General features: G+C 18.4%; 2 protein-coding genes across 2 annotated transcripts; one reads left to right on the top strand and one right to left on the bottom strand.

Annotated features, from left to right (window-relative positions):
* Positions 1-345: 345 nt before the first annotated feature.
* Positions 346-3,757, top strand: LOC128954471 (uncharacterized). The gene is made up of 3 exons (XM_054300053.1): positions 346-390; positions 2,024-3,130; positions 3,753-3,757. The coding sequence occupies exons 1-3, from the start codon at positions 384-386 to the stop codon at positions 3,755-3,757; spliced, it is 1,119 nt and encodes a 372-aa protein (XP_054156028.1). The 5' UTR covers positions 346-383.
* A 6,542-nt stretch (positions 3,758-10,299) lies between these two features.
* Positions 10,300-13,711, bottom strand: LOC128954496 (23 kDa integral membrane protein-like). The gene is made up of 8 exons (XM_054300083.1): positions 13,532-13,711; positions 12,690-12,781; positions 12,239-12,341; positions 12,070-12,144; positions 11,821-11,986; positions 11,375-11,463; positions 10,934-10,991; positions 10,300-10,509 (listed from the first exon to the last, which is right to left on the bottom strand). Exons 1-8 carry the CDS (start codon positions 13,595-13,597, stop codon positions 10,382-10,384), a joined length of 777 nt encoding a protein of 258 aa, XP_054156058.1. The 5' UTR covers positions 13,598-13,711; the 3' UTR covers positions 10,300-10,381.
* Between the last annotated feature and the right edge of the window lie 1,446 nt (positions 13,712-15,157).

Genomic DNA, 15,157 nt, shown 5'->3' with positions numbered 1-15,157 from the left:
TTATCTTCAAGTTTTTTTTATAATAAACTAAATAGTGATATACACGCTATGGATATTAAATTTTTATAATAATAATACTACTGTTAATAATATTTTTATAATAAATGTTTTTTGTTTAGTTTAGTTAAACATAAATTTTGTTATTTATATAACATATAATAAAATATTAAAAATATAATATATATGAATCATAAATATTATTAAATATTGAATATATATATATATTTATATGCATAATGATTGACGTGAATAATAATAATAATAATATTTTTGCAAATATTATCCATCAATTTTTATTACAAAATATTCATATAAAATAAGTTTATATTTAATATATATATATAAAATTTACTACCAGTGCAAAACTCAACTACAACAACAACATGAGAGGTATGTATGGGTAATACCTATTAGGTATAGCTTTTAAAATATATGTATAATTTATTCAATAATAATATGGGTGTAAATACAGTGTATAAATTAACACCTATTTTACGTATATATATATATATACAAAAATAAATAGTTAACTAATAATATATTGTATTAATATATTTTTTTGTATAAATATTTTGTTTTAAAAAATATTTACTATAACTTTTACTATAATATTATACAACTAATTTTTAATTACTAACATTACACTTATAATAGATATTATAGTAGTATTTATTTATTTATTATTAGATATATATATATATATATATAATCCTATTAATTATAATACAATAAACTATTATTTTTAAAAAATAAATCTATTGTTTAGTATATAATAACAATTATATACTATAGTATTATACAGTAATGTTTAACATATTTGTTGCTATCAATCAAAATATTTTTAGATATTTATATATATATATAAATTTAACAATATTTTTCTATTAACAATAAATTTTTATGATTTAATTATACAACTAAAACAACTAAAAATATATTTATGATTTAATATTAATATTATTATATTCAACATTCAAACTAAACAAAACAAAAAAATTTTTACGGTATTATGTTAATGAAATAATTGCTTAAAAATAAATCATATAAAATATTTACAACATATATATACATACATATATATATATATATTATATTATATATATATATATATATACAGTATATATGATAGTTATAATAATAATAAAAACAACTTTCATATTTGATTTCATATTAAGATAATAATATTTTTTGAAATTTATATATTTTTATACGATATTATAAGTACTTAATAAAAAAAAACATTTTTATAAATTAATATGTACTGTAAATTACATTATATATTAATATTAAGTACACTATATAAATAGCATTGATATTTGTTTGAAAAACAAATTAAATGAAAAACTAACAAAAAAAACTCAAATATTTGTTGAATAGTTAATTATAATGTATTTTTTGTTGTTTTTTTGTTGCTAACTAACTTACATTAAATAATATTTTTATTTTTATTATTAAATTATAGATAAATTATAATTTATAATTTTAGCATTGTTTTACAATTATCTATTTAATTATATTAACTAATTTCAAATTAATTCAATTGTATTCAAGTATTAATATAATATTAACCCAATTGTTATTTAATTATTTTATTAGTTTAGAAAAATATTTAAAATACAATTTTATCCAAAAAAAACAAAATGTTTTAAATTTAATTTTTTCAAAAAATTTTGTTTATAGTTATAATCTATAAGTTTTTATATTATTAAAAAAATATAATCTATTTTAAAATAAATAAATAAAATTATCTTAATTAAAATAATTGGATTAAAGTCAACATTTTTGTTGTTTGGTTTCTTAGTTTTTTTTATAATTTATTACTTTTTAAAAAAACTAATAAAATATATAACACACATATATATTGACATAGAAATAATTAATCAAAAATTTTTTAACAACAAAAAATACTATTAATAATAATAATAATAACAATGTTTTTAATTATAATTAGTAATAAATTATTTGAAAAAATTAATTTAATATTTTTTTTTATTGAATACTTATTATTAATATTAAATAATAGTCAGACATTGGACACTGAATCTACTATTAGTACAGCTATTGCACCAAATATACAGCACCAGTAGGTCATCATCGGTGTTATCGGCACCGGCTATATGTCCGCCAGCCTATACAGTCTATCCGTGCGACTGTAGTACCCGATTATCCCAATTTAATTGCGGCAAAACTATATCATCAAATCTGGTACTGAAACAAATATTTCAAGAGTCTAGTCGTCAACTAATACCGTCAACAGATAGTGGACAGCCATCAGTGGTTATATACGAAAAATTTCAGTTTCAAAACTCAATAGTCGACTCCATTGAATCGGATACTCTGGACAGGTATGCCTTCCGGGAGTTGGCCATCGATCACAATGACTATCTCGAAACAATACATACGGAAGCATTTAAGTCCACTTACGGTATTACCGATCGGGTAGTATTGGAAGCCAATCCATCACTCGGGCGCCGGGATGACAGTGTCGACCAGCTATTTCGGGTATTGAGTCAGTTCCTCAATGCCAGTCTCATACATGTTGTCGACTGTGGCCTCAAGTATATACCGGCCGATGCTTTTCGACAAATCTCTGGCCCGCAATCACGTCTACGTAGGCTATCGTTGGCCAACAATCGTATCGGTAGTATAGGTGATCGGGCATTCAGCCAATTGCCCAGTATTTCCTATCTGTCCCTACAAAACAATCTTATCGATCGACTGGACCCGCAATCACTGACATTCAGTGATCCACATGTTGTCCGCGACAGCGGCGGCGGTGGCGGCGGCCGTGCTATCGGTGGCCATCTGTTTATCGATTTGAGTAAAAATCGTCTCAATTCGACATCATTCCGGTCGGGTTCACTACTGGCCATTGGCCGACCCTATGTTGATCTACAACTATCCGATAACCTGATTGACTATCTAAATGAATCGCTGGTCAAACCATTGTTTAAATTACGGTCAGTTACTCTGAAATTATGGCGCAATCCTATCAATTGTAGCGATTGTCGTATGCGATGGACAACCGCTGAAAAACATTGCGGCGGTAATCATAATAATAACCTAACCATCAGTTATGGCCAACGTATTGACTTTCAGTGTCGGCTATTCAAAGATAATTTCCGACATTGTTTTAATAGTGATAATAATAATAATAATAATAATAATAATAGTTATATTATTAATAATAATAACAGTATGACTACTAGTAGTAGTAGTGGGGAACTGATGGACGATAATCCGCTTCCCTGTCCACTGGTGGCCAACTATGCCGCCGCCGATAAACTAAATATTGTAATTACTATTGCTGTTATAAATAATTTAATATATCTAATAGTATTTCATCTAATATTTCATAATTTATATTAAATTAATATTGAATATATAATAATAATAATAATTAATTGTAATTTTTTTGTCTCTAATATATAATTTAACATTTTGTGTACAAAAAAAATAATTATAATTTATTTTATTAATAATAAATATATTTTATATTTTTATAAAAAAAACTTTATAACTAATTATTTATATATTATTTGTTTGTTTGTTTTAAATATGTATATATATAATAATATATAATTTATATGTATTATCAATGTTATGAATTAATCATTTAATATAAATATTATTATTTATTATTATTATAATTAAATATTTCAATTATTTTTTTATGAAATATTAAAAATTATTAAATGAAAAATATATATAATTAGCTTGATAATACACTGCTACTAACTTGTCACATTTAGCTTAATTAATTAGGTACAATATTAGCAAGCACATTTTTTTGTCTGTATTAAATAATTAAAAACTAAACATATACTGTATATATACACACACACATATATATATATATATATATAGAGTATATAAGAAACACATTTTATTTTTTAAAAATTAGTTTCATTATAGATATATTAGATTTTTTAATTTAGTTAATTAAAAAACAATTTAATTATTGTTAAATAATTGTACCTTGATCAACTATAATAACAATAATAATAATGATTAGATTTACATTATTACTATTTTACATAATTACTATTATGCTAACATTTAATATGATGGTGCTTGGTGATTGTAAGTATATATTACTATAATTAAACAATAACAGCAAAACAATACAATAGAAAATAGTAGTACAAATTTTTTTGCTGTTTAAATTATTACTAATAATATTAATTTATTTTAATTAATTAATTAATTAATTTTTTAGCTAGCTCAGATACACAATGTGATGATCCAGATGAACCAAGGTGTTTATTGGGTTGCTGTCCAGAGGATGAAACATGTCTACTTGGTCTATTATGTGTTTATAAAATTTTTTAAATAATAATAATAATAAGGGTTTTAATACACACTGGGGTAGGTGGGTGTGGGTGGGTGTGTGTGTGTGTGTGTGTGTGTGTGTGTTAAATGTAGGTATAATACGGTATCATTGGATGATGATGTAAATTGATAATATAATATTATATATATATATTATATTAATTAATTAATACATAATTAAATTAATTAATAAATACATAATTAAATTAATTAATTAATACATAATTAAATTAATTAATTAATACATAATTAAATTAATTAATAAATACATAATTAAATTAATTAATTAATACACAATTAAATTAATTAATTAATTAATACATAATTAAATGGAAAAATATTTCAAATTAATTAAATACTAATTATAATATGTTTTTTTGTTGTGTGTGTAATCAATAACAATATACAGTTTAGTACATTTAAATAATAATTATCAATATTTTGTTTTTTTTAATTTATTTATTTTATATAATTAGATTATTATAATTGTAATGTTTATTAGAATTAATATTTTAAATTAAATTAAAAATTCTAGTTATTATTATTATTTAATCTATCAAATAATTTTTACTAGTTGTTAGTAAAAAATAATTATATTGTATTGTTATTAAATATAAATGTTTGTGTTTTATGTTGTATTATTATAATAGTTATAATGTTTTAAATTTATTTTTTTAAATAATTCAATTTATATCATTGAGATTCATTTTTTTACAACAACAACAAAAATAATTATTATTTTGTATTTTATTTTTAATATTATTAGTTTTTAACAATTTACTAATATTAGACTATTTTTTAGATTACTTATTGCTTAATAAAAAACAAAATATTAGCTTGATCATTTAAATTACTAGTACATTACTTTTAAAAAAAAAGTTTAATAAACTCAATAAATATTTATTTTACATTTACAATAATAATAATTTTTATAATAAGGTATATTGTTTTAGATTAAAAATATAAATTTTTCAAAATTATTTTGTATACAAATTAATTATAACAAAAAAAATATTTATATACTTTAGACTTAACAAACAAACTTATAATTGTATATTAAAATATATAATTAAACTAAAAAATTAACTAAAAATTATTTAAGTATTACACAATATATATATATATAATGTAAATAATAACTTAGACAATAATATTAGCTTGATCATCTAGTTACTAACTTGTGTAAATAGCTTAATTAATTAGGTACAATATTATCAAGTACATTTTTTTGTCTGTATTAATTAACTAAACTAAATATGTAATTAATAAATTATAATTGATTTTTTATATATACACATTTTTTTAATTAAATTTTTAATTTACTTATAAAAACAATTTTCTTGTTGTTAAATAAATATATTTAAAAAAAATATTTAATTAATAATTGATTAATTGCTATTTTGTTTATTAATTATTATTAACAATTAAATAAATAAAAAACATTATGTGTACAAAAAAATAATTATATATTTTTCTATATATACACTGTATATAAACCAATAAAGATATTTTATAATTTTTATGATAAACTTTATAACTAATTATTTATATATTATTTGTTTGTTTGTTTTAGATATAAATATATATATATATATATATATATATATATATATAAATAAGTATTTAAATGTTAGACATTACATTTTTTTTTAGTATTATCAATGTTATTAATTAATCATTTTTATACAAATTATAAATAAGTTATTTATTATTATAATTAAATATTTTTAAATATTTTTATGAAATATTAAAAATTATTTATTTGCAAAAATATTATTAGCTAGATCATCCACTGCTATTAAACTTGTCACACACTAGCTTAATTAATTAGGTACAATATTAGCAAGCACATTTTTTTTGGTGTCTGTATTAAATAATTAAAAACTAAACATATACTGTATATATTATAGTATATATATATATATATAGAGAGAGAGAGAGAGAGAGAGAGAGAGAGTATATAAGAAACACATTTTATTTTTTTAAAATTAGTTTCATTTTAGATATATTATAGATTTATAATTTAGTTAATTGAAAATTTACAATTTAATATTATTGTTAATAAAATTGTACCTTGATCAACTATAATAATAATAATGATTAGATTTAATACATTATTACTATCATACATAATTACTATTATGCTAACATTTACTATGATGATGCTGCTTGGTGATTGTAAGTATATATATATATATATATATATATATATATATTAATTAAACAATAAAACAATACAAATAATAGTAATTTTTTGCTACTGTTTAAATTATTACTTATTAATAATTTTTATTTATTTTAATTAATTAATTAATTTTAGCTAGCTCAGATACTGATGATTGTGAACAATGTTTATTTGGTTGCTGTCCGGAGGATGAGCAGTGTTTAGGTATATTTTGTGTACCACATGGTTAAATATGTGTATATAATACGGTATCATTGGATAATGCTATAAATTCAATGATATAATACATATATATATATATATATATATATATATATATATATATATATATATATATATATATATATTTTTGTTGTTGATAATATTTAATATTAACAAATAAATTTTAAACAAATAATAATTATTAATTAATATACTAATTATTACAATTAATATGTTTTGTGTGTGTGTGTGTAATCAATAACAATATACAGTTTAGTACATTTAAATAATTTAAATAATCAATGTTGTTTTTTTTGTTGAATTTATTTATTTGTATATAATTAGATTATTAAATTTGTTGCTAATTGTAATTAATATTTTTAAATTATTAATTCAAAATTCTAGTTATTATTATTTAATTTCTAAAATAATTTTTAACTAGTTGTTAGTAAAATAATTATATTGTATTGTTATTATTAAATAAAAAATTTGTTTATTTTGTATTATTATAATATTTATAAAATTATAATGTTTAATTTTTTTTGAATAATTCAATTTCAATATCATTAAGATTCATTTACAACAAGAACAAAAAATTATTATTTTTAATTTTATTTTTAATATTATCAATTACAATAAAAAAAAGTTTAATAAACTCAATAAATATTTATTTTACATTTACAATAATAATAATTTTATAATAAGGTATAGAAGGTTTTAGGTTAAAAATATAAATTTTTCAAAAATTATTTTGTATACAAATTAATTATTTAAAAAAAAAAATATTTATATACTTTAGACTTAACAAACAAACAAAATATATAATAAACTAAAAAAATTAACTAAAAATTATTTAAGTATTATATATATATATAATTTAAATAATAACTCAGACAAAACAAAAATATTAGCTTGATCATCCACTGCTACTAACTTGCGTAACTAACCTAATTAATTAGGTACAATATTAGCTAGCACATTTTTGTGTATTAATTAACTAAACTACATATATATTTTATATAAAAAATTATTTAGTTTCAAATATACATTTTTTTAATTAAATTTTTAATTTACTAATAAAAACAATATACACTAAAAAAATATATTTAATTAATAATTGATTTAATTACTATTTTGTTTATTAATTATTAATAACAATTAAATTTTAGAAAAAAACATTTTGTATACAAAAAATATTATATATATTTTTATATACAGTATTAATAAACTAATAAAAAAATATATATTTCTTTTATTATATAATTTTGAATATAATTAATTTGATTTATATGTTTGTTTGTTAAACAATTAATAAAATTTTATTGACTTAAATAATTATTGTATGTTTCAAAAAACATTATTACACTAATATAATCAATATTACTTAAATAAAATATTACTAATAATTATAATAACAATAAAATATTAGCTTGATCATCTTATTATTGTTATTATATTAAAAATTAAATAAACAATAAATATTATTTGAAACTTAATTAAAAAAACACAATTTGGAAATTTCTATTATCATGACATTATAATAAATATTAAATAAATAATAAATACTAATTTATCATTGCTAATTAATTAATTAAGTTAAAAATAATAAACAAGGGTATTTTTTTAATAATAATAATAATTTTTATTGGGTATATAAGGAGCATATTTTTATTCTAGCTAGTTAGTTTAATAAAAAAATTTTATTAAATTATAACTTATCTAAAAATAATTTTATAAAATATATTATTATATATATTTTAGTTTATAATGTCGATGCGATTAACTATACTAGTTGTTTGTGTTATACTATCTATGATTAAGCTAAGTAAGTATTATGTAAAATAAAAAAAATAAATTTAAATTGTACTAGATAATTTTAATAGTATTATTATAGTTATTGTTATTATTATTAATAATAATAGATTATTTTTTTAAAAAAAATAAATAATTAGTAAAATAATAATATTATACTACAGTAATATATTTTGTATTGTATTATTATTTTTTTGAATTTATTACTAATTTATTACTAATAATTTATTTTATGTTAATGTTTTCTTTTATAATTATTTTTTTTGTTGTATAATATATGTTTAATAATATTGATTTTTTTAAAAATCAACAATTTTTTTAAATATAATTATTTTTTTATTTTTTTTTATTTAATTTTTTTTTGTAATAAGTTGCTGGCTCAGGTGACTGTAAAGATTGGTGTGGCCTAGACTGTTGTGAACCGGATGAAAAATGTGTTGCTTTTGAATGTGTTTTAAAATAATTAAAATAAATATAAACAATATATTATTTATTTTAAAAATATCAATACATTTAGTATATAAGTAATAAATAATGTGTTATTAATTTGAAAATAAAATAAACAATTTTGTTTTTATTAATTAATATATTAATTATTATTATTTTTTTTTGTTACAAATTGTAATGTTTTGCTTTTAAATTTTAAAAAATAAATAAAAACTATTGATTTTTGTTTGTTATTATTTTGCTACTATTATTATTAATAATTTGAAATAAATATAATTATAATAGTATATACATTATAAGTACATTAAATTAAACATTATTTGATATTTTTTAATTGTTTAATTTAAATCTGTAAAACTTAAAAATCCAAATATTTATTACTATTATTATTAGTATTAACTATATATTTTAATAACTCGATGAAATACAACTATCCAGGTAATAACTATCAAACACAAATATTAGCTTGATCATCTAAATTTTAATAGGTGATTGTATACCATAAAAATTTAATAATATATATCATATAAATTAAATTAAATAATGTATTTATAACAAAAAAAATATCATAATAAATAATTAGAATAATAATAATAATAATAATAATTGATATTTTTTATTTTATATTTTAATAATTTATTTTTTAAAATAATCTATTATTGTTGATAAATATAAAACCAAAAATAATATATTAAGGGTATTAAGTTTTTTATACTGTTTATAAAAAATAATTATATATATTATTAATTTTATAGATTTTATTTTTGAATTTATTGTTTTATTATTATTATTGAAAAAAATAGTTTATGATTTACATGTGTTTCTGTGCTTAATATAAATGATATTCAATTGATTTTTTAAATAATAATAAAAATAATAGTTACTAATAGTTATAATAATAATAATAAAATTGTAAATAACATAAATTAGTTATTTATTTATATCAGTTTAATAGATACTGTATTATATAATTATGAAACAATCAATTATAATCAAAATTAAAATCAATTGTAAAATAATAAAATTATTTAAATAATAGATAATTTATAGTTAAAAATGTTATTAATTTTTAAATAAAACTATTTTACATAAAACTATTATATATATATATATATACTTTTTTAGTTAATATATTAATAATTATTATTTTCTATAATTAAAATTGTGATTAAAATTTTATTTGTAACACATATTGTGTATAAATACTGTATTTAAGTATATAGTTATTACTAACACATAATACTAATAATATTTAATTCAATTATTGATTAATTAATTTTTTATGACTTTATAATAATAATAATAATAATATGATAGTATAGTTTAGTTTTGAAAAAATCGGTTATTATATATATATATATATATAAGCACCGGTATGTCGTCACCATTTAGCCTATTATTTTTTTAGGCACCCCTTGGCTTACCACCCGGTGATCCATAATCGGCGTATCGGGACTTGATATCCCTGACCAGACAACAAGCCGATACCAATATCAACAGTTCAATCAATACTATACCGATGGCCACATAACCTAAATATTTCAAAATATTAATTATTAATTATTTAAAATAGAAATTATTATTAATTATTTAAAAAATAGAAATTATTATTAATTATTTAAAATCGTAATTATTATTAATTATTTAAAATAGAAATTAATTATTAATTATTTAAAATAGAAATTATTATTAATTATTTAAAATAGAAATTAATTAATTATTTAAAATAGAAATTATTATTAATTATTTAAAATAGAAATTAATTAATTATTTAAAATAGAAATTAATTAATTACTTAAAAATAGAAATTAATTAATTATTTAAAAATAGAAATTAATTAATTAATTTAAATTTTTGTTTTTTAAATCAACATTTAATTAAAAAACAAATTATATATAAAAAATATATATAATTAAATAATATAAATTGACACTGGTGATATATATATTATTATACCTAAACTACCAATGTACATGGTCATATAGTCGAGCATTGCTTGAGTGCAACCTTTTTCCTAAAATAATTTTTCAAAAAAATAAAAAAAATTGACAAAAAAAACACAATTATATTTTTTTTATTAATTTAGTTTTTATTAAATAATTATACTTAATATACCGTATAGTTCACAATTGTAATCATAAATACAGTATATACTATATGTATGAATATTTTTTAACTATAATATTTTAATTAATAGATAATTAATAGATAGATAATTATTTAATTAATCTTAATAATTAACTTATAATAATAACAATGATATTATCTTGAGTTATATATCTGATTGGTATATAATAATCAGATATATAATTCAAGATATAATATCATGAGTTATTATTATAAGTTAATTATTAAAATTAATTAAATAATTATGTAATTTTAAGTTAGTTAACTTACCCAGGTACTAGTAATGGGACATTTGTTGTCGGGTGTGATGGCCGATTTGTCTTTACAACAGGACCCAGGGTAGTAGATTACTTGAGAAGCTTTTTTAAGTAAGTAAATTACGTAAATTATCATAAATAGGGGGGCGGGTAGGTGAGTGGGTGGGTAGTGTGTGGGACTACTAGTAGTAGTAGTGGTGGTGGGGTGGGTATTGTCATAATTAGGCACACATACACATACATTTGGGGACTACTACTAGTAGTGGTGGTAGGGTGGGTGTGGGGTTGGATTAGTTAGTATAAAGTTTATTATGGAATTGGGTGGGTGGGAGTTGTCATATTTAGGCACACACATACAATTGGGGACTACTAGTAATGGTGGTAGGGTGGGTGTCGGTTGGGTTAGTTATGATGTTTATATATATGGGTTGGGGGGAGGGGTTAACAACGTTTACATACCAGAGTCGGGCTCCGGTAGTTTCCAATCGTTACGACTTTTGGCACCGCAACACTGTAGCTCCCGTTGAAATTCGTTGATAGCCCGGTTGGCCGGATCAGTCGATGGTTTGGACCAATCGTAGCTATGAAGTGCCGATTTGATACCATCGTTGGCATACTGTTCCAGCTATTAGTGGGGGTGTAGTGGGGTGGGTGTGGGAACGGTAATATAGTAATTATTATTAAATCAATTGATATACAATACAATACATCATAATTATATCGGATGGCCAGATATGCACCGACTCCCTGAGCTGCCAGACATATCAGTATAAGTCCGCCGTACTGTCCATAACATAGATAGATAGATATCATTCAATATAGTGTTATTGATTATTATATTAATTATTATTATTTTTTAATTTAATAAAAATCATACCGTATTTAGCATACATGTGCTCTCCTTTATAGCCCCACAGCAGCCGAGAAAACTGAATACCAATATGAGTCCGCCGGCGGCTATCAGTACCACTGCTGAGTGACTATAAGATAATAATTAATTAATTAATTAATTAATTAATATTAGTATTTAATTAAAAATTTTCAGTAATTTAATGTAAATTTTTTGTTATAATTTGAAGTTTATATTATTTTTTTACTCTCATTGATAATTTGTTGGTGTAATTACATAATTAAAAAAGTATAGTATATATCAATATATTTTTAAAAATAAGTTGATATGAAAATTATTGATTATAATAATTATTAATTAATTGTTTTTAATAGTTTTTAATTTATATATATATATATTAATATAATAGTTTAAGTGTTAAATTGTTGTTTGTGTTAATTTAATATCATATAAAAAATAGGTATATATGTATAAATACTTAGGTGTTTCATGTATTATCTGCGATATATCGTTGTTGTTGTATATGAGTACTACCCGAACGCCCAGGTAGATGATGGCCGCACCGCATAACTGTCCACATAATTATACAAAAAAAATATGATTTTTAATTTTTTAAAAATATATATATATATAAATAATTATCAATTTTTTATTTAATCATATAATGCTATTGTTATAACACAATGTGTAATAATAATACTAATAATTAATATGATTATCAATGTTTGAATCTCTCTCTCTCTTATCAATTGCTGCCAAAACAACACTATCTATATCTTCAAACAATTTTATTGTCTTAAAAATGTTTATTATTATCAATATTACTGTATAAAAAATTTTCTAACTATAGTTTCCTAAATATATATTGAAATAAAACTAAATAAATAATTTTTTTTGTGTAACAATACTAATAAACAATAAATATTTATATTAAAACATTACTTTATCACCCCTGAAGTGTAATACACTGATAATATATGATATAATATATATTTATATATATAATGTAATAATAGATAAATTCAAACAATATTTTTTGTTTAATAACTATATAATATTTTTTTTAACTATTAATAGATAATAAAGTATTATTAATTAAATAATATATTTAAATATATAAATATATAACTTATTTATTTCACTATTTATCTAAATTATTATTATTGATAAGATAAAAAAATTATTTAAACTTAAATTATTAAATATTAAAATTAATTACTATATATTTGATACGATTTTCAATTTATTATTTTTACAATAAAATAAATTAACATGTATATAATTATTTTTAAATAATAATAATCATAATAATAAACTTACCACCCAGATACCATTGAAAATAAATAGCAAAATTTTAATCACTGATCCACCACAACTAACAGCCATGTTGTTTTATATATATATATATTATTTTATATACACAATAAAATATATGATAATTAAATTTTTGTTATATATCTATGTATAGTAGAGTATATAAAAATAACTGACAAACAAACAAAAACACAAAATTGTTTGTTAGGAAAAATAATGACAAAAAAAACTATTATTATTTTTTTATGGATGATATATATGATAGTAGTAGTAGTGACACTAAAAAACTAATTTTATTTAATAATAAATAATTTTTATTATCTTTTTTATATATATTATAGATAGTTATATATATATATAGTATATAGTCTATATATGGTATGTAAATATCTATATATCGATGATTGAACAATAAATAATTGTTGTATAAATTTTTTATTATTATTATTATTATTATTTTAGTAACACTAATATGATATTGTATATTTAATATATAAAGTAAATGTATATTAATTTATTATATTTTATTTGATGTGTTATATATTCATCGATAAAATAAAAAAAAATTTTAATAATAAATTACTTATGTTTTACACACACACACACACAATGTTAGTCAATGATATATATTAAATAAAATTTACTATTTTTTTGTCAGCAATTATTATTTTTATGTTATATTTTTATTTTCAATGTTTCACACACAAAACAATTACAATAGTGATTGACTGGTAATATAAAAATAAAATAATAATAATAATAATAAATGGATGGATAGGATGTTTAAACCATTAAATGCAATCACAGGTAATACCGTTTTTTTTTATTATTTTCAATATACAGGGGGTGACAAACAATAGGTTAGGTCTATTACTTGAAAATAAGGTATATATAACTTATATAATATGAAATTTGTAGTTATTATTATTATTATTATTGGTTCAAATAAAAATTACAGTAAATAATAAATTTATATATATATGATATAATAAAAATCGTTGTTAAGGTAATGATGATATCACATAAATATATATATATATATATTAAGTCATAGTACTAGACATAGTAAATATATATATATATATAATTGTAAGTAATTTTTTCTATGGATGCGATTAACAATGATTTAGCAATTTATTTGTTTTGTTATAATTTTTTTTTTGATTTATATAAAAAAAATTAACACATAAACTAATATTTAATTAGATTATATATATATAATTTTATTGTAACGTTTTTTATAGATATTTTATTTGTATGTTTAATTTAATTTTGTTTGTTTGAACATCAATCAAACAAAATATAGATATACATGTATATTGTGATTATTATTGTCATATTTATTGAAAACTTATATATACTGTATATAATATATAATTTTTATTAATATATTTATTGTAGAAAAATACATGTTTGATATTTTTAAGTACTATAATAAATATGAATTAATTACAAATAGTATATAATATTAACTTTTTTTCTGCTAATCATATCATTTAATTTTTACAACAATAATAATATTAATAATAATAATAATACAAGTGTTGTAATGAATTAATTTAATGTCAAAAGGAAATTGAGTTTTTTATTTTCTAATTTATTTTATAATAATAATAATAATAAAAAATAACG

Source organism: Oppia nitens, unplaced genomic scaffold (assembly GCF_028296485.1).
Source record: "Oppia nitens isolate AA-2021 unplaced genomic scaffold, nextdenovo-longstitch-racon4-pilon3 scaffold27_pilon_pilon_pilon, whole genome shotgun sequence".
Taxonomy (NCBI): domain Eukaryota; kingdom Metazoa; phylum Arthropoda; class Arachnida; order Sarcoptiformes; family Oppiidae; genus Oppia; species Oppia nitens.
Note: the sequence above shows the minus strand (reverse complement) of the source record. Positions and strands in the feature narration are given on the sequence as shown.